At 34.5% G+C, this 20,313-nt stretch overlaps 3 protein-coding genes across 3 annotated transcripts; all 3 read left to right on the top strand.

Moving 5' to 3' along the window:
* Positions 1-1,438: 1,438 nt before the first annotated feature.
* LOC105155220 (pectinesterase-like) lies at positions 1,439-3,909 on the top strand. Its single transcript, XM_011071090.3, has 2 exons — positions 1,439-2,545; positions 3,052-3,909. The coding sequence occupies exons 1-2, from the start codon at positions 1,534-1,536 to the stop codon at positions 3,741-3,743; spliced, it is 1,704 nt and encodes a 567-aa protein (XP_011069392.2). The 5' UTR covers positions 1,439-1,533; the 3' UTR covers positions 3,744-3,909.
* Positions 3,910-6,275: 2,366 nt separating this feature from the next.
* Positions 6,276-9,911, top strand: LOC110011249 (pectinesterase). The gene is made up of 2 exons (XM_011079857.3): positions 6,276-7,459; positions 9,050-9,911. Exons 1-2 carry the CDS (start codon positions 6,448-6,450, stop codon positions 9,739-9,741), a joined length of 1,704 nt encoding a protein of 567 aa, XP_011078159.1. The 5' UTR covers positions 6,276-6,447; the 3' UTR covers positions 9,742-9,911.
* Positions 9,912-15,812: 5,901 nt separating this feature from the next.
* Positions 15,813-20,062, top strand: LOC105161970 (pectinesterase/pectinesterase inhibitor PPE8B). Its single transcript, XM_011079856.3, has 3 exons — positions 15,813-16,297; positions 17,474-18,088; positions 19,098-20,062. The coding sequence occupies exons 1-3, from the start codon at positions 15,991-15,993 to the stop codon at positions 19,784-19,786; spliced, it is 1,611 nt and encodes a 536-aa protein (XP_011078158.1). The 5' UTR covers positions 15,813-15,990; the 3' UTR covers positions 19,787-20,062.
* The last annotated feature ends 251 nt before the right edge of the window (positions 20,063-20,313 follow it).

Raw genomic sequence — 20,313 nt, 5'->3', positions numbered from 1 at the left:
TAATTTAATTGGTATTCAAATTTTGTAAGAGTCACTAAAATAATATTCATTATTTATTTATTTAATTGGCCATTGCACCTCTAAATTTCCTAAAATACAAAATGAGGAAACTTAACTGTCATGTACGAACATTGAATTTCAACATAATCTATACTATATATTAAAGGATAGTAACTTTTTCGCGTCGTTCTTATTTGTGATATGCTAATTTTTTTCTTTTTATTTTTTTAAATTTTTTTTCCATCCACTAACTTTCACTTATTCCTCACTATCTATAAGTAGTAAAATCTATTTTTTATACAATTATTTATTTTTAGTTAATATTTTTTCTCTTTGTCCTACTCCAAATATTCTCTTTCAAATTTTTTTTTTTTGTAATAATTATCTTTATGTTATCATTTTTTCTATAAAAACAATAATAAATAATATTTAATTGCTTTAAATTTTTGTGCACGTACTTCGAATGAGCCACATACAATTAGTAATATATAATAAATAGAAACTAATTGTGGAAACACATGAATTTGTATATATAATTTAAAATTTTATTATATTAATTTAATTAATTAATTAGATTTCTCCGTAAATATCCCTCATACACAGTAGGCTAATTATTTAGATGATTTTTCCAATATATATATATAAAAACTATAACAAATGCTTTGATCAGTAACAGTAATTTTATGATGAACACTATAGCTTTCAAGAAGTACATCAGCCTAGTGGCTGAAGCCCTATTGCTCCACTTGAATGTGTGAGTTTGAATATCATTGAAAACACAGATATAGTTCACTATTTTATGTGAGTATATTATGAATGGATGTAATTGGCTCGTAATATTTGATTTAGTAAAAATTGAGCTCATCGTATCTAGTGTACTGATGGGCTTCTAGAGACCAAATAAGGCAAGCTCGTGACGAGTTTTATTGAATGGATATATCTTGAAGGTTAAGCCTTTGGTTATTTTTTGTTCGGCTTAATTTTTAAATTATTGCAACGAGTTTAGGATTTTCTCAACTTAGCTAGATATTTTTTTAAGATAAAATTGTAATGCTCATACAAGATCATAATAAAAAATCTCACACAACAGATATCAATTTCATCCCACTAACATTTTCTCCAATCAAATTTTTTGTTGCAAACATCATTTCATTTTCTGTTTCATTCAACATCCACACATCATGTATAACATAATATCATCTTCACACGCATAATATATTAAATTGAATTAAAAAAATAAAATAGAGTTTGCAACCAAGAAAATCAAACATTTTGTGTATTACCTTCAAAATTGAAAGAACAAAAACTAAAAAAACAAATCATTCCATTCCACCCCTTTAAACAGGCAGTAGAATTATTTTTTTTGTTTCACGTGGGAGATTTTTTCTCAATAATGGCCCACCCTTCCCGTGTCTTATAAATTGGACAGACGATTGTACAATTTTGCAAGAAATCTTACTACATCGGCTTCTACATTGGTACCGACGAAGCCCACATACCACTCCTCTGCATTGGTCTATTTTCCCGGAAGCCATGGAAAATGTGCAGCCACGAAAGTACAAAACCAAGCCAAAAATCTTCCTCCTGACAGCATTCGCATCTCTGCTGGTGGTGGCCGTTATATCCATCGCAGTTGTCCAATCCCACAAGAATCACCCCAACCACGGTGGAGATGCGGTGGTCAAGACCACCTGCGCCGCCACATTGTACCCGAAACTGTGTGTTTCCACCATCAATGCGGCAGCCACGGCGGCCTCGGTCGCCATAAAGAGCAGCAAGGACGTCCTAATCACTGCTCTGAACTACACCATCTCCACTGTGGAGAGAAACTACTTCACCGTGAAGAAACTCGTGCGCAGCCGCAAGTCGCTGACGACCCGCGAGAAGGGCGCGCTCCATGACTGCCTGGAAATGATCGACGACACGCTGGATGAGCTCCGGCGGAGCGCCGCCGAACTGAAAGATTTCGGGTTCAAGAACTACTCTTTGGCCGATCATAAAGAGAATCTGATGATCCTTTTGAGCGCGGCGCAGACGAATCAGGAGTCTTGCCTCGATGGGTTCTCCCACGATAAAGCTGATAAGGTGGTCCGCCGGGCTCTGGTCATCGGGCAGACGCACGTTTTCCGGCTTGTCAGCAATGTGATGGCCATAATCAAGAATTTGACGGATACTGAAATAGCTAAGAATTCGTACTCTTCGCCGGAGAGGCGGCTTGGAGAGGATACCAACTCTGAGTGGCCTGAATGGTTGTCGGCCGGAGACAGACGCCTGCTTCAGGCCTCGAAGGTGACTCCTGATGTCACGGTGGCGGCTGACGGGAGTGGTAATTTTAGGACGGTTTCAGCGGCGGTGGCGGCTGCGCCAGAGGGAAGGAGCAGGAGGTACGTGATTAGGATTAAAGCTGGAGTGTACAGAGAGAACGTGGAAATCCCGAGGAGGAAGACGAACTTAATGTTCGTCGGAGATGGGCGGATGACCACCATCATTACCGGCAACCGGAACGTCGTGGATGGCAGCACCACCTTCAATTCCGCCACCGTTGGTTAGTCCTCCCTACACTCTTATGATCATCATGTGAATTTAAATCGTTTTAAATTAAACATATTTTTTGTGCCTCTAGTTAATTCAAAAGTTTGTTATTTGAGTATGCTATATCAAAATTCTAAGTTTATTTGAGTTTGGACAAGTTGAAATAAATTGTATAATAATTAATAAATATAATACACTTAGTTTTATGATTGATTTAATTACATCAAATTTGATTTGAAATAAAAAGATTATATTATTATAATTTGAGTTGTAGATAGGAAAATGACGTATTTGACCTTGGGCCTATATCGTTTTTGTCACTATGAACATATACCACAAGACAAGTTTGAATTATTTCTTTTAAAACCTATATTTAAGATAATATTTTAAATATATTTGAGTGTGTTCTGTGTAAAATTCAAGAGACAATGCCGTGAAGAATTTGAAATAACACTTAGATTTTCTTACGATTAATAATAGTGCATGCAGACTGGTTAATTTAATTTCCTTTACACGCAGCGGTTGTGGGCGACAGGTTCCTGGCCCGAGACATTACCTTCCAGAACAGCGCCGGGCCGTCGAAGCACCAGGCTGTAGCCCTCCGCGTTAACGCTGATCTCTGCGCCTTCTACCGTTGCAACATGCTGGCCTACCAGGATACTCTCTACGTTCACTCCCTCCGCCAGTTCTACACCGGCTGCAATATCGTAGGAACAATCGACTTCATCTTCGGCAACGCCGCCGTCGTCCTCCAAAACTGCGACATCCAAGCCCGTCGCCCCAATCCCCGCCAGCGCAACATGGTCACCGCCCAAGGCCGTGACGACCCCAACCAGAACACCGGAATCGTCATCCAGAAATGCAGAATCGGAGCCACCTCCGATCTGAAGCCGGTGCAGAGCAGCTTCCCGACCTACCTCGGCAGGCCCTGGAAGAAGTATTCCAGGACCATCGTCATGCAGACCGATATAAGCAATGTCATCAACCCGGCAGGATGGTACGAGTGGGATGGGAATTTCGCGCTGAACACGTTGTTCTACGCCGAGTATCAGAACAGGGGCGCCGGCGCCAGAACGTCGAACAGGGTGACCTGGAGGGGGTTTAGAGTGCTAACTAGTGCGGCGGAGGCTCAGCCTTTCACGGCCGGGAGGTTTATCGCCGGCGGGAACTGGCTGGGAGCCACAGGGTTTCCGTTTTCTCTTGGGCTTTGACGAATTAATTCCTAGTCTATCAGATGCCGCATCGGCATTGTTGTTAATATGCTCATATCTTTCGATGTGCAGTTTTCTGTTGCACGCTACTGAATAATCCGATTATGTTTAAGACTGATTGTTGGGCAGTAAGTTTTAATAATAAACTGTGGCATTTGGAAATAAATTGTATAAAAGATTGTAAGTTAAACAATGATAAAAGTCGAATACTTCAACGCCTCATACCGCGCACTGTTGGCATCGTTAGTGTATCACTTATGGCAAGACCGGAATCAACAAATCTTTCAGCATACTAGCCGTTCATACGACGCACTTGCTACGATTGTAGTTGAGAAGATTAGACATATCATATTTAGCCATACCCTCACCTCAGTAGTTAGTACACGTCCTCTTTATCGACTTTGGAGGATTCCTTGGTTTGACGGGCCTCGACTGCTTGAACCATATTGTTGTATTTCTCCTTTATCTATTTATGCAATTTACCTTTATCAAAATTTTTTTTGAACGCGTTTAAAAATAAAAATTTGAGTTTGAATGTTTCAAAAAACAAAAAAATATTCACAATTTTCTAATTTATTGTAAAAGTTAGTATGAAGCTACTTATAATTTTGAAATTAAATTAACTTAATTTAAAATAAAAATTGTTAAAAAAATATTTATTATATTTATTTTTAATAATAAACTGTTAAACACTTAAAACAAGCATTTGCAAATACCCCTTAACTTTTCATGTTACTACCTCAACAGAACCAATGTTTGCTAATCTTTTAATTAAATGTCTAACATATCAATAATTGAAAAATTTCTAGCGCAAAATCAGCTCGACCAAATTTGAACTAATCACTTAATAGGTGCAATATACTTGTTGTGTGATTAGGATACAATTTAAAGCAAATGACTAATCACTTAGTAAGTATATCATAATTACTTTATGATTAGATTGATTCAATTAAACCTGATTCGAACAAAAAATTTCGATAAACGTAAATATCAAAGTTTCTAATTCAAAATATAATATTACTACCCTCTTTATTGCCAAATCACAAAAAGAAAAGGAAAAGAAATGAGTGCTAAATCAAGTGGGTGGAACGAAATCATTGTACCCTACCATAAGTTTAAAGGGTTTCACCGGAAGGTCTGTGCAAGTGGAGATAAACGACACCAAATCAAGAATTAGGAAGTGACTACTAGTTCTATAATCAAAAAATTATACGTTCGAATTACATGAATACACGACTATTAATCTATTTTAATGATAGTTATTAGTTGTTCGAGTAATCATTGAAAATTTTACAAATTTATTACCATATATATGAAATCACGATAATTTTAGTTTTTCAAAAAAATAATTTAATAAATCAGTCGACTAAACTAATTAAGTATAGTTCAATTAGTGAAATTAAAGTCACATAATATTAGAGGTCACAGATTGCCCTGCAATGTGCGTAGAATATTATCTACTGTATAACAAAAATTATTGTATACTCCAAAGCAGTTTACTTTAAAAAAAGAAAAAATCAGCCCACTAATTTTTCAAGGTTTACATATTGAGTACTTTCTCCAGTAAATTTTGATAAGAATTTTTCCTAAAATCAAACTAAATTGGGCTTGATAGAATAAAACTTTGATAATAATAAAAATTATTAAGAAAAAAATGGGTCAATACGAGAAGTCCACCCCATTGGGTTCCCATCAAGAATATTGATGGTACAAATTATTAGTGATCAGCGTTGTATGATTAGTATTTGTTATCGAGTTATAGGAAATAAAACTTGAAATGCGTAATACATATACTTCAGAAGTGTTGGGGCCGTCTTCAATGAAAATATGTTGACAATCAAATTAGAGGTATGGTCGATAGATCATAGAAAAAGATGAATAAAGTTTAATATGGAATTATACCTAAAATTTAGTTGTAGATCACTATTTATATATTTGTACTACTCGCAATGGGCATTTTTAGATTTTACCATGTGTCCGCTCATTTAAGACAATTATGTTAGGTTGGCGAATTAGACAGGTCATATTGACCCAACCCATTACGTAAGTAATTATGTTTAATGGGCTTCCAAAGACCAGATAGGGCAAGCTCGCGACGAGTTTTGTCAAATGGAATATTTCTTGACAGTTAAGCCTTTAGTTATTTTTTATTCGGCTTAATTTTTAAATTATTGCAGCAATTTTAAAATTTTCTCACCTTAGCTAGATGTTTTTTAAGATAAAATTGTAATGCTCATACAAGATATTAATAGAAAATCTCACGCAACAGATATCAATTTCATCCCACTAACATTTTCTCGAATCAAATTTTTTGTTGCTAACATTATTTCATTTTTTATTTTATTCAACATCTACACACCATGTATAATATAATGTCATCTTCACAGGCATAATATATTAATATTAAACTAAAAAAATAAAATAGAGTTTGCAACACAAAAATCAATCATTTTGTGTATTACCTTCAAAAATGAAAGAACAAAAACTAAAAAGATATCATTCCATTCCACCCCTTTAAACAGGCTGTAGAATTTTTTGTTTCACGTGGGAGATTTTTTCTCAATAACGGCCCACCCTCCCCGTGTCTTATATTGGACAGACGATTATACAATTTTGCAAGAAATCTTACTAGATAGGCTTTCTGCCTTACCACCGACAAAGCACACATACCACTCCTCTGCATTGGTCTATTTTCCCGGAAGCCATGGAAAATGTGCAGCCACGAAAGTACAAAACCAACCCAAAAATCTTCCTCCTGACAGCATTCGCATCTCTGCTGGTGGTGGCCGTTATATCCATCGCAGTTGTCCAATCCCACAAGAATCACCCCAACCACGGCGGAGATGCGGTGGTCAAGACCACCTGCGCCGCCACATTGTACCCGAAACTGTGTGTTTCCACCATTAATGCGGCAGCCACGGCAGCCTCGGTCGCCATAAAGAGCAGCAAGGACGTCTTAATCACTGCTCTCAACTACACCATCTCCACTGTGGAGAGAAACTACTTCACCGTGAAGAAACTTGGGCGCAGCCGCAAGTCGCTGACGACCCGCGAGAAGGGAGCGCTCCATGACTGCCTGGAAATGATCGACGACACGCTGGATGAGCTCCGGCGGAGCGCCGCCGAACTGAAAGATTTCGGGTTCAAGAACTACTCTTTGGCCGATCATAAAGAGAATCTGATGATCCTTTTGAGCGCGGCGCAGACGAATCAGGAGTCTTGCCTCGATGGGTTCTCCCACGATAAAGCTGATAAGGTGGTCCGCCGGGCTCTGGTCGTCGGGCAGATGCACGTTTTCCGGCTTGTCAGCAATGTGATGGCCATAATCAAGAATTTGACGGATACTGAAATGGCTAAGAATTCGTACTCTTCGCCGGAGAGGAGGCTTGGAGAGAATACCAACTCTGAGTGGCCTGAATGGTTGTCGGCCGGAGACAGACGTCTGCTTCAGGCCTCGACGGTGACTCCTGATGTCACGGTGGCGGCTGACGGGAGTGGTAATTTTAGGACGGTTTCAGCGGCGGTGGCGGCTGCGCCGGGAGGAAGCAGCAGGAGGTACGTGATTAGGATTAAAGCTGGAGTGTACAGAGAGAACGTGGAAATCCCGAGGAGTAAGACGAACTTAATGTTCGTCGGAGATGGGCGGACGACCACCATCATTACCGGGAACCGGAACGTCGTGGATGGTAGCACCACCTTCAATTCCGCCACCGTTGGTTAGTCCTCCCTACACTCTTATGATCATCATGTCAATTTAAATCGTTTTTAAATTAAACCTATTTTTGGTGCCTCTAATTAATTCAAAAGATTGTTATTTGAGTATGCTATATCAAAATTCTAAGTTTCTTCGAGTTTGATTGATTTGAATAAAAAAAATTATATTATTATAATTTGAGTTGGAGACAGGAAAATGATGTATTTGACCTTTGGCCTACATGGTTTTTGTCGCTATAAACCTATACAACAAGACAAGTTTGAATTATTCTTTATAAAAACTTTATTATATTTTTTATTTATACTTATATAAAAAAATATATATTTTGCACTCACAAACATGACGTTTTGTTGCGTGGACAATACCTTTAAGTTTGTTTGTTTTTTTATTTTTTAAAACATGATATGTTTACTTATATAATTTATTTATCTATAATATGTTTACAGCATAAAAACTATTTATTATATGCACGTATGGATAATATGTCAGGACGACTAATTTTATTTGATATATGGACATTACGTTTATAATTATATTTAAAATAAAATATATAATATAATTTTTTTTATGGAAGGAATATATAATGTAATCTTTGTGCACATAAAGTGTATATATTAAATAAAATAAATAGTACAATAAGATGTCCTTAGCTAGCATGAAGTGACCAAGAAAACATATAACATGTTCCATGTGAAGCTTTAATAGCCAGTCCACGTACGAACTACATAATTGTGATCATCCTTTTTTTTCCCATAAATGACCTTTATTATACATATCTACCAACCCAACCAAACTTCTATTAGAATTTTGGAATCATGTGGTATGTTGTTGGGATAATTATATTTATTTTTATAATTTATATTTTATTTACATAAATTATTTATATCTTTTTGGATAATTGCATATATACCCATCATAAATTCGATGTCATTCACATAAATTTATCTTATTTTTCAAAAATTACACATATGATCCTAAAAACATCAACATCATTTTACAAATTAATTTTGTTTTTTTATTGTAATGAGTGATTTTTGTAATTATAAAAATTATATGGATGATTTGTGTAAATAAATCATAGATAAGGGGTATAAATATAATTATTCATATATTTTATATGATATGATATGTACATGTCATGTGGAAAAAGGATATATATATATATATATACATATTAAATTATACAAATAAGATATATTATAATGTGCATTGTGCTTGTCCATCAATTGTGTGGGCAATCAATGTAACAAACACATATATCGCACATAATCTTGTCGTTTATTTTTTTACGTTATAAATTTAATTAATTAGACATATGACTAGATGTATCGAGTTTTTTTAATTTTAATATCATCTTAAAAAATTGATAAAATAGAAGACTAAAAGTATAATTTTACCTATATTCATAATATGTGTAAAATATTATTTTAAATTAATTTATATTTAAGATAATATTTTAAATATATTTGAGTGTGTGTTATGTGTAAAATTCAAGAGACAATGCTATGAAGAATCTGAAATAACACTTAGATTTTCTTACCAGTAGTAATAGTGCATGCAGACTGGTTAATTTAATTTCCTTTACAAACAGCGGTAGTGGGCGACAGGTTCCTGGCCCGGGACATCACCTTCCAGAACACTGCCGGGCCGTCGAAGCACCAGGCGGTAGCCCTCCGCGTGAACGCTGATCTCTGTGCCTTCTACCGGTGCGACATGCTGGCCTACCAGGACACTCTCTACGTTCACTCCCTCCGCCAGTTCTACACTGGCTGCATTATCGCCGGAACAGTCGACTTCATCTTCGGCAACGCCGCCGCCGTCCTCCAAAACTGCGACATCCATGCCCGTCGCCCAAATGCCGGCCAGCGCAACATGGTCACCGCCCAAGGCCGCGACGATCCCAACCAGAACACTGGAATCGTCATCCAGAAATGCAGAATCGGGGCCACCTCCGATCTGAGGCCTGTGCAGAGCAGCTTCCCGACCTACCTCGGTAGGCCCTGGAAGGAGTATTCCAGGACCATCGTCATGCAGACCGATATAAGCAATGTCATCAACCCGGCAGGATGGTACGAGTGGAATGGGAATTTTGCGTTGAACACGTTGTTCTACGCCGAGTATCAGAACACGGGCGCTGGCGCCGGAACATCGAACAGGGTGACCTGGAGGGGGTTCAGAGTACTAACTAGTGCGGCGGAGGCTCAACCTTTCACGGCCGGGAGGTTTATCGCCGGCGGGAACTGGCTGGGGGCCACAGGGTTTCCGTTTTCTCTCGGGCTTTGACGAATTAATCCCTAGTCCATTGGATGCTGCAGCGGCATTGTTGTTAATATGCTCATATCTTTTGATGCGCATCCGTTTCCAGGTTGCACGCCGGTGAATAATTCGGTTCTGTTTAAGACTGATTGTTCGACAGTAAGTTTTAATAAGAAACCGCGGCATTTGGAAATAAATTATATAAAAGATTGTAATTTAAACAATGATAAAAGTCCAATGTGTTTAAAAATAAAAATTTGAGTTTACATGTTTCAAAAAACAAATAAATATCACAATTTTCTAATTTATTATAAAAATTAGTAAGAAGCTACTCATAATTTTGAAATTAATTTAATTTAAAATAAAAAATTGTTAAAAAAATCTTCTATATTTATTTTTAATAATAAACTGTTAAACACTTGAAATAAATGTTTGCAAATACCCCTTAACTTTCATCATACTACCTTGACAGAACCAATGTTTGCTAATCTTTTAATTAAATGCCTAACATATCAATAATTGGAAAAATTCTAGCGCAGAATCAGCTCGATCAAATTTGAACCAATCATTCGACAAGTGTAATATACTTGTTGTGTGATTGGGATACAATTTAAAAAAAAATAACTAATCACTTAGCAAGTATATCACAATTGGTTTGTGATTAGATGGATTCAATTAAAGTTGATTGGGACAAAATTTTTTCATACAATTGAACATCAAAGTTTCAAATTTGAAATATAATATTGCTACCCTCTTTATTGCCAAATCACAAAAAAAAAAAAAGGAAAAAATAAAAGAGTACTAAATCAAGTGGGTGGAACGAAATCATTGTACCCTACCATAAGTTTAAAGGGTTTCACCAGAAAGTCTGTGCAAATGGACATAAACGACACCAAATCAACAAATAGGAATTGACTTCTAGTTCCATAATAAAAAATTACATGTTCGAATTACATGAATATACGAATATTACTCTATTTTAATGATAACTATTAGTTTTTTGAGTAATGGTTGAAAATTTTATAATTTGAAATCACGGTGATTTTAGTTTTATGAAAAAATGATTTAGTAAGTCAGTCCACTAAACTAATGAGGTCTAGCTCAATTTGCGAAATTGAGGTCACATGATCATAGAAATTATAAGTTCGAATCCTGCATATGCGTAGAATGTTGTCTACTGTATAGCATAGCAGGAGTTGTTGTATACTCCACAGTAGTTTACTCTAAAAAAATAAAAAAATCAGCCCACTAATATATCAACTTTTACATATTGAGTACTTTTTCCAGTAAACTTTTACTAAATTTTGATAAGAATTTTTCCTAACGATCAAATTAAATTGAGCCCTAAGAAAATACTAAAATCCCATTGGGCTTGATAGAATAAAACTTTGATAATAATAAAAATTATCAAAAGAAAATATGGGTCAATACGAGAAGTCCACCCCATTGGGCTCCCAGCAAAGATCTTAAACTGAAAATAATTATAAGCTCTTAATTTTTAGAAAAATAGATCGATGTTTTAAATTCGACCAATATACTTATATTACAACATAAAATACAAAATACATTAATATTTTTCAATAAATTAGTAATTTTGAAATAAACAAATACTATTTTATAAAAAAAATAAATACTTGTATTCGTAGAACCAAATTGACGACATCTTAATAGTTAGATTTATAAGCTCTTGACCGAAGGAATCATTGCATCAAATATATCCAATCAAAGAGACTAAAAATCCTTGTTTTAATTAATTAGATATGTATTGTTATATCAATAATATTAATCGTACAAATTATTAGTGATTAGGGTTGTATGATTAGTGTTTGTTATCGAGTTATGGGAATTAAAACTTCAAATGTATAATGCATACACTTCAGAAGGCGTTGGGGTCGTCCACAATAAAAATACGTTGACAATCAAATTAGAGGATATGGTCGATGGATCATAGAAAAAGATGAATAAAGTTTAACATGAAATTATACTTGAAATTTAGTTGTAGAGCAGTATTTATACATTTGTACGACTCGCAATGGGTATTTTCAGATTTTATCATGTTTTAATTCATCTAAAACTATTATGTTAGGTTGGTGGATTAGACAGGTCATATCGGCCCAACCCATTACGTAAGTACGCAAATCCTTAATATAATTAAATACAAATAATTGAATATAGGACAAATACAAACAACAAAAGTTTGTAGACTTTGCTCGACGCATGCCCATCGTTACGACACAGCTTGAAAGTGAATGCAGTAAGGGGTTTTCTAGACAATCTCAACAGCAATATGATCCCTATCTCGAAGGGACATTAGTGAAAAAATATTGAAATATACTAAAAATATTAATTATTCGAGTCTGGTTCATGTTTGATCCAATTAAAAATTCGTTTGTGTTTAATTAAATGAATAATTAAACTAAATTTAAATAAAAAAATAAAATTTTATAATAATTAAAATAAATTTAAACGATAATATATTCGATTCGATTCAAGGCATCTGTAGCCCTACATATGCACACGCTTTTTACTATTTGGTCCAACTCAAAATCATAAACGCGTTTTTTGTGGGCCCGCTTTCGGAATAGAAATAAATATATAGGTATTGACATGGACGTAAAGACTGTTTGATGCTTCCGCGTTGCATGTGATTCTTTATCCCTTTCATTATCTAATTTTGATTTTCCGGACCATTTTCATGCTTTTCTTTTTTCTTTTCCATTCTTTTCATAATTGATTATGACATAATTAATTAAAAAATAATTATACATTTGAATTCATAATTCCAAATTTGATTCTGTAAATATAAATTCTAACTAGATTTAATTAGTTACAATAATTATTTTGTCACTAAATCTTACTAATAATAATTTTGATAAAATAATAGTAATTATTAAAATTTAAAATTTATTTTTGTGATAAAATAAAAATTCTTGTCACTATATATATAATTAGTGACAATATTAAATTTATCACTTAATTTTTTTATCGCTAATTTTCTATTTTTTTGTACCGATTATTGCCTTTAAACTCAGATACAAAGATACAAATGAACTTTTTTTATTTTCAAAATAGTCCAAAAAAATCCCTATCACACAAATGGTACAACGCACGTGCTTTTTGTGTGATTTTTTAACAATAAATATTTTTTTAATTTAAATTTATGAATTACTATTAGATCTTATTTATTTTATATCTACGTACAGCCAACATTTTGAATAATATGATCAAAATGAACGGACCAGATTTTATTTGATCAATTGTTTCATAGAAGTCAACTTCTTATTTAAAATATATATATACATATATATTTGATTAATACATTAATGTAATTAAGAATAATAAAATAAATTATAATAGACTTACATAAAGTGTGAAATGTCCACGTGTCTGGTGGGACTAGAACCCGCAACCTCGACTTTATCCACGGTGGCTTCAGTCTTAACAATGAAATTATCTCATTTCAAAAAGAAAATAATTATTCTTTACGCTATATATCGCTACGATTTAAAAATCGTAGTAAATTAATATTATCCATCACGGTCAGACAAAACTAACACGAGAACTGAAGTTTCGACTAATCATGGTTAATCAATATTGGCTATAATTTTACATATTTGTTAATAAATAATTAACTTATGATTTTATTTTTTTTATATTAAAATAAATAGTACGGTAGTCATATCTACTTCCAAATTTAAATTACCATACTTATTGCTACCTATATTCTCTTAATTTTCGGCAATATAAAAATTTAAATTTAAATGACATAGAGTAATTAACTTTATTAAAATAGTTGGGTTTAAAATGACGCAATTGAGCTATTAATTTTTTTTCATAAGTGGATAATTCGTTCATTTACAATATCACAAAGAGGTAAATTGCATTAAACCCCTTAACTTAAAGGATAATACATTTTCTTTTCTAAGGAAATTATATTAAAATCGTATAAAAAATAAAACACAAGGCTGATTAATATCTCCACTTAGTATAATAAATTGGGATAATTGCATTTACACCCCTTACCTATTATCTTTTTATACAAACCACGCATGCTTCTTAAAAAATTACAGAAACCATCCTTGACAGATTTTAAAATCTCAAAATACCCCTTGTTGAATTGGTCAAACTTTAACTTAATTTTCAATAATAGAAATTCCCCCAGGAGTGTTTTGTAATTACCAAAATAGAGAGGATGTCAAAGTAATGTTTATGAGGATAAATAATATGACCCTGTATAGTTTTTTATTACTTATACTAATTTTTAATTTAAATTAAATTATGTAATTAATTTTTTTATTGAATATGTATATAAAATTACACTTTTAGCAATTATAATATTACTAAATTAATATATTAATAAAATTGACGTGGAAATATTTGATAAAAAGGTTGTGTAGTACCAGATTTTTTATAAGATTACATAATTATTTCGATAGACGGATAGATTTTAGTCATTATTGGGATGAATGTTTTCAAAATATACAAAAAATAGTTAGAATAAAAGAATCATAAAGAAGTAACTAATTTACAAAAATGCCTTAATTTACAGTTTTTTAGCTTGATTTATGAAAAGTATAAGCAGAAATTGTATTTTCAAATACTTTTATTTAATTTAATTAATTTAAACTATAATTCCTTAATTTAATAGAATTTATGGATTGGGTGGATCCGGTTCCTGCCACCAGACCACATTAAATGCTGTTGATATTAACACTTTCCAATCTTTAATTTTTTCAAAATGCATATTTGTGGAAGCATACCAAAGCATCATTAATTAATTCTATTTTTTAATACACATTTAACTTATTTCTTCTGAAATTTGGTATAATTATATATAAATCTCTTATAATTTGAGAAATTACAACTTATATCTAATACCCTTTATATTTGTGTCTGTCTTGACACAAAACGATCTTTTCTATATCAAAAAATATACTGATTTACTGATGTTAATAAAAAAATTGAACGAAAATCCATATTTATACTCAATTGACTAACTGTAGGTCTAACTAATATTTTTTTGATCAAACCACCCTTGCCGTCATGTTTAGTATTATTATATAATTCGCCACAATATATGTATGGCATTCTTATTATTAAATTATATTTTAATTAAATATATATTTATTAATTATATATTAATATAATATAAAAGTGTGACCAAAAATACCTATAAATTTACAAAGACGGGGAAGAGGGTGTGTCGGCGGTCACCACCAAAGTGGGAGTGGGAGTGCGAACGGTAGGATTCCTATTCTTTTCCTGCGACTCCAAGGCGGGCGCGCATCTTAGGAGTGCGTGCCACCACCTAAGTGAGCTTGTCCTTTCCCGGTTGCCGGTCATTTTTTAAAATTTTAACTTTTGGGGGGTTTTATTTTTAGGATAGTTACGATGCATTTTTTAATATTTGTTATAATTACACATAAATTTATTATTATTTTAAAAATTATATTTAGCATTCTTAATATTTATTTTGGCCTAACATATAAATCCACAAGTTAAGTAAAATTCAACGAGTTTGATGGAATTAACAAAAAGAATTAAATGAAAATCTATATTTATCATCAACTGATTTATCACATATCCAATAAATATTTTCAAACCAGACCGTTCTTATAAGGGGTAAAAATATATTTTCTAACATGCATTAACGCGTAAAGAGTTACTTGTTGTTGCATGCAAATCCACATAATTCATATTATTTGATATTTATATGTTTGAATAATTCAAATTTATGCAAAATATATCCATATTTATGTACATTTTATTTCAAATTCAATTTTATTTAATATATACATATATAAGTATTATTTATTTTCTAAGAAAATAGACAATTAAATTTTTATACACATAATATGTATAAATTAAAAAGAATAAATAAATATAATAAAAATTTAATCCAAAATTGAGTTTTTTATTTCAAAATTATATTATATCTTCTATTTTATTTAAGGATGATGGTATTTTTTCTTAATTGCGTTATCGTGCAAAAATAATTAAACATTGAATGCAAATGGATTTGATGTTGCTTTAATTAATACTCCCCCACCTGCCCCCCACCCCACACCCACCCGTATATATTTCCCCCAAAACTCAGCCATATCCACATCCCCACAACACTGACCCCCTATTTATTCAATCAATCTCCCTCCCTCCCACGCACAAACATCCAAAACTCACCCTTTTTTACATGCATTCTTCACCAACAAATCATCAGATCTTCGCATAACCACCCTCATCTACGTGTACAAACACATATAACTACATTTTCCAGACATGGGAGGATCTCCTTTGCTGAAAACACTGTTCCTGGTGGTGCTTTTGTGTGCTTCTTTCACTGCTGGGAAGTCGTCGTCGTCGGACTTTGTTCCCTCGGAGTATTTGGGAGTTCCGGCGTCGGAGTTTGTGGGGACTGTGAGGTCTACTATAAACATAATCGGGCAGGTTATTTCGATGGTGTCGCAGTTCGCCGGAGGGTTCGGTGACTTCCGGCTGACGAATGCAATTTCCGACTGCCTTGATTTGATGGATCTCTCGATGGACCAGTTGAGCTGGACGCTCTCTGTATCTCAGAATCCGAATGGTACCTTCTCTACTTTTTCTCCATTTATTTGCTTTTCCTAAAGTTTTGATTGTGCTGCGCTACTTTAATCTCTGCCTGCTCTTTTGATGTAACTGAAAAAGAAATGGCTACAGAATTAGCACTTTTGGTGTCATACATATGGTCTTAAGTACTGTGCATGTGAAGTCATAATCATGGGAAGAAAATGTTGTGCTCAAGAAAAAGGTTTATTTAAAGAATCACAAATTAAGGGTTTAAACTTTAAACGAAAGATTGATCAAAGCTGGTTCCTAACTGCTTGTCATCAATGAGAATAATACTTTCATTATTAACAAACTACCTTTGCTCGAATAGAGTAATTTCTTTGGATGGCAAGTACTAAGTTATTGAGAAGGGGTTAATATGATATTATTGTCGGTCGGTATATATCAATTTTCTATATCGAGTTGATATCATATTTATATTTCACTTTATATGTTCAAATCTTGGTGTAAATTTCAAACAGTAAAGAGATCTTTCATGACAATGACGGTACTTAGTCTATATGAGACCTAAAAATATTGTTTGAAATTGATATTTTGTTTTACATTTCATGCCACGCAATCTTGTACATAAACCAAAATACCAATCTTCCAATTATATATACAACCGAACGTGTTTCCTTGTTAAAAGTGCTATCCAATTTATGACCATAAATATCATACATGATAATACGCAGCTACGAGAAAAATTGGAGAAAATTAAATAAAAGTAGCTGCAAAAAAAGTAGGCTGAATCATATTTTCAAAACTCTATTTTGCAATTAAATTTAATTAAACTGCTAAAAAAATATAAATACATAGAACTGCCCTTCAAAAAGCACGTACCGTTATGTGTTTTTTCTTTTTTTTAAGAAAAAGAATTAAAGTTAATTGCATATACGAGTTCTCAAAAATTGATTCTGCCTAATTTTCTGAAAATTAAAAAAAGCGATACTTTGTCCTTTTTTTTCGGCTATTTTTTTTTATATATATATTTCTGTCCAAAGATTGGCTATAAATGGAGGTACTAAGATCTATACCCAAATTTGCGATTCCGAGACTCTGCATATATTCTGAGACAAGTTAAAACTCGCAATGCTGCAAATTGTTTATTTATAATACTTTTGAACATAATTCAGCCAAAATACTAACGGAATTGGCCTTATCCCCTCTACAGGCAAAGACAATAGCACCGGCAACGTGGGTGCTGACATGAAAACGTGGCTGAGTGGAGCACTCATCAATCAAGATACCTGCAAGGAAGGCCTTGATGGCACAAACAGCATTGTCAAGAATTTGATTGCTGGCAGCCTAGACCAAGTGACCTCATTAGTATATGATATTCTTTCCAATGTGAAGACAACTCCGACTACCCCACCTAAGGGTTCCCCGTCTAGCGGCCCTGGTGGTGGTAAGGGAAGCGGCAGTGGTGGTGGTGGCGGTGGACGTGGTGGTAGGAAACTTATTGCTGATGATCATCAGTTTCCGAAGTGGTTGAGGTCCCATGACCGGAATCTCCTCCAGGCTGCCAACGGCGCCATGGCGGACGTGGTGGTTGCAGCTGATGGCACGGGGAATTTCACTAGCATCAAGGATGCTGTTCAGGCAGCTCCTGAGTACAGCACCAGAAGATTTGTTATATATCTTAAGAGAGGCGTTTACAAGGAGTATGTGGAGATTAGTAAGAAAAAATGGAACATTATGATGATTGGAGATGGCGTCAATGTTACAGTCATTTCTGGCAATCGCAACTTTATCGATGGCTGGACCACTTACCGCTCTGCGACATTTGGTAAGAATAAGATTTTGTCCCAAGTTAATTCACAATATTATCGTTGCAATTCGTCCATATACCCTTTGCCTAGTAGATTCTAAATCCTATTTGAGCATTAGTGTCATTGAAATCTATGTCTTAACCATCAGTATGACGACCAATCCTTAAATTATTAATTATTTAGTTGAACGTCACAAGTTTCAACATCAGCAAAAATAGTGAGTTCACCATTTTCTGACCGTTGTTCGCCCCTCAATTGGCAGGGCCCCCCAATGCATTGTTGAAATAGTCTACAATTTCTGCTCCATTTAATGTAGATATGTGATATTAATTGTTATATGTTGGAGTTAGACATTTGTTCCATGGCGTCAACAGTGTGGTTAGATCCAGTACAGTTAGAGGTCAATAAAAGAATTTATTGCATTGTGTGCATCAGTGTACTTACAAATATCCATATGGAGCACACGCGACATGTCTCCTGGCATGTTGGTCAGCTGATCCATCATCTCTGCTTAAATGTTATTTATTTCAGAACCCGTAAATCTTGACTCTCTCCTGAACCACTATCTGTAATTTGGAGAAACACAATTATTAGAATTCCCATACTTCGACAGCCTTTTGCATGTTCCTGTGGCCTTCTTGACTTTTATATCTATGAAATCTATGTCATTCTAAGGGCGTCACATTGTTCCTTTAAAATAAGGACACTTCAAAAAATGGCTTCATATGTTGTCGGGATATGCATTGATCTTATGACCAACATGGATTTTGTGTCGAGAAATTATGTAAAAGATGATTTTTACAAGCATTGAATGGAATGTAACTTGCTGTATGTCCTATACATAATTAGGTCTTTTTTCATATTTTCTGAAGTATAGAGGTTATAAAAGAATTGAAAAAACAGATAGATATTCCTTAAAATAAATTGAAAAGAACAGTGTTCCCTAGTCAAAATTCACCCTCTTTCTAGATTTTATTGTTAGTCAAAGTATGAACTCATTGATCTTCTGCCGTGCGACAAATGCAGCCGTTAAAGGACAAGGATTCATAGCACGGGACATAACATTCGAGAACACGGCAGGCCCCGAAAAGCACCAGGCCGTTGCCTTCCGGTCCGACTCCGACCTGTCAGTTCTATACCGTTGTTCCATCAGGGGATACCAGGACACATTGTACGCCCACTCCCAGCGCCAGTTCTACAGGGAATGCATAATCACCGGGACTGTCGACTTCATATTCGGAGATGGTGCCGTTGTATTCCAGAACTGCCAAATCCAGGCCCGGAAAGGCCTCCCCAATCAGAAAAACACGATCACAGCTCAGGGTCGAAAAGAACCTGTCGAAAACACAGGCTTTTCCATCCAATTCTGCAACATCTCAGCTGAGCCCGGCGTATCGAATTCCACCCAGACATACCTTGGTAGGCCCTGGAAACTGTATTCTCGCACTGTTATCATGCAGTCGTACATTAGCAACGCTGTGAGGCCCGAGGGGTGGCTAGAGTGGAACGGGGATTTCGCATTGAACACGCTGTTCTATGGTGAGTATATGAACTACGGCCCAGGTTCTGGCTTGGGGGCCCGTGTTAAATGGCCCGGTTACCGTGTCTTTAATAGCTCCGCTGAAGCAAATAACTTCACGGTGTCTCAGTTCATTATTGGGAATACCTGGTTGCCTTCGACGGGAGTCAGGTACACGGCGGGCCTCGGAGTTTGAGGGCCAAAATTTTCTAAGGGAGAAAAGATGATTATTTCCACTATATAGATACATAGTGTTTGTTTTTTAGGTGAGGGGAGTTGATATTAAATTTTTCACGGTCTTATGCATGGGGCTTTCTTTTTTCTTTTTTATTTTTATGGTGGGAGTGGGTGGGCGCTTATGTTTGGATGAAAATATGCAGTTGGGAAACAATTTGTGTTTAATCATTGCCTTGATTGCTTGTTTAACTAATTATCCAGTCATTATTACTATGATGGAGGGCATTTTCAAGAATGTGTGTAAAAATTACTACTTTGTTCATGATCAAACTTTATTTAGAGAGATTTATTAGTACATCATAGAGATAGTCAGCAGCGTGTTAAGTATTGGGGAGGGAAGGTTTTAATACATATACAGGGAGAATTACATTTATATTTTTAATTTATGATTTATTTACATAAATTATTTTTATATTTTGTATAATTAGAGATGATAACAGAAAGGGCTTGATTGAATTGAGAACTCGCCCTGCCAACTTTGGGAAG

The sequence above is a fragment of the Sesamum indicum genome, linkage group LG5 (assembly GCF_026168435.1).
Source record: "Sesamum indicum cultivar Baizhima isolate 11 linkage group LG5, ASM2616843v1, whole genome shotgun sequence".
Lineage (NCBI taxonomy): Eukaryota > Viridiplantae > Streptophyta > Magnoliopsida > Lamiales > Pedaliaceae > Sesamum > Sesamum indicum.
This window is presented reverse-complemented; position numbering and strand designations above follow the sequence as displayed.

What these genes read in the sequence shown, in the direction of transcription:
- LOC105155220 (XM_011071090.3), top strand. Translation starts at nt 1,534, where the DNA reads ATGGAAAATGTGCAGCCACGAAAGTACAAAACCAAGCCAAAAATCTTC. An exon ending in CTTCAATTCCGCCACCGTTG is followed by an intron (nt 2,546 to 3,051) that starts GTTAGTCCTCCC and finishes CTTTACACGCAG; the next exon opens with CGGTTGTGGGCGACAGGTTC.
- LOC110011249 (XM_011079857.3), top strand. Translation starts at nt 6,448, where the DNA reads ATGGAAAATGTGCAGCCACGAAAGTACAAAACCAACCCAAAAATCTTC. An exon ending in CTTCAATTCCGCCACCGTTG is followed by an intron (nt 7,460 to 9,049) that starts GTTAGTCCTCCC and finishes CTTTACAAACAG; the next exon opens with CGGTAGTGGGCGACAGGTTC.
- LOC105161970 (XM_011079856.3), top strand. Translation starts at nt 15,991, where the DNA reads ATGGGAGGATCTCCTTTGCTGAAAACACTGTTCCTGGTGGTGCTTTTG. An exon ending in TGTATCTCAGAATCCGAATG is followed by an intron (nt 16,298 to 17,473) that starts GTACCTTCTCTA and finishes TCCCCTCTACAG; the next exon opens with GCAAAGACAATAGCACCGGC. An exon ending in TTACCGCTCTGCGACATTTG is followed by an intron (nt 18,089 to 19,097) that starts GTAAGAATAAGA and finishes CGACAAATGCAG; the next exon opens with CCGTTAAAGGACAAGGATTC.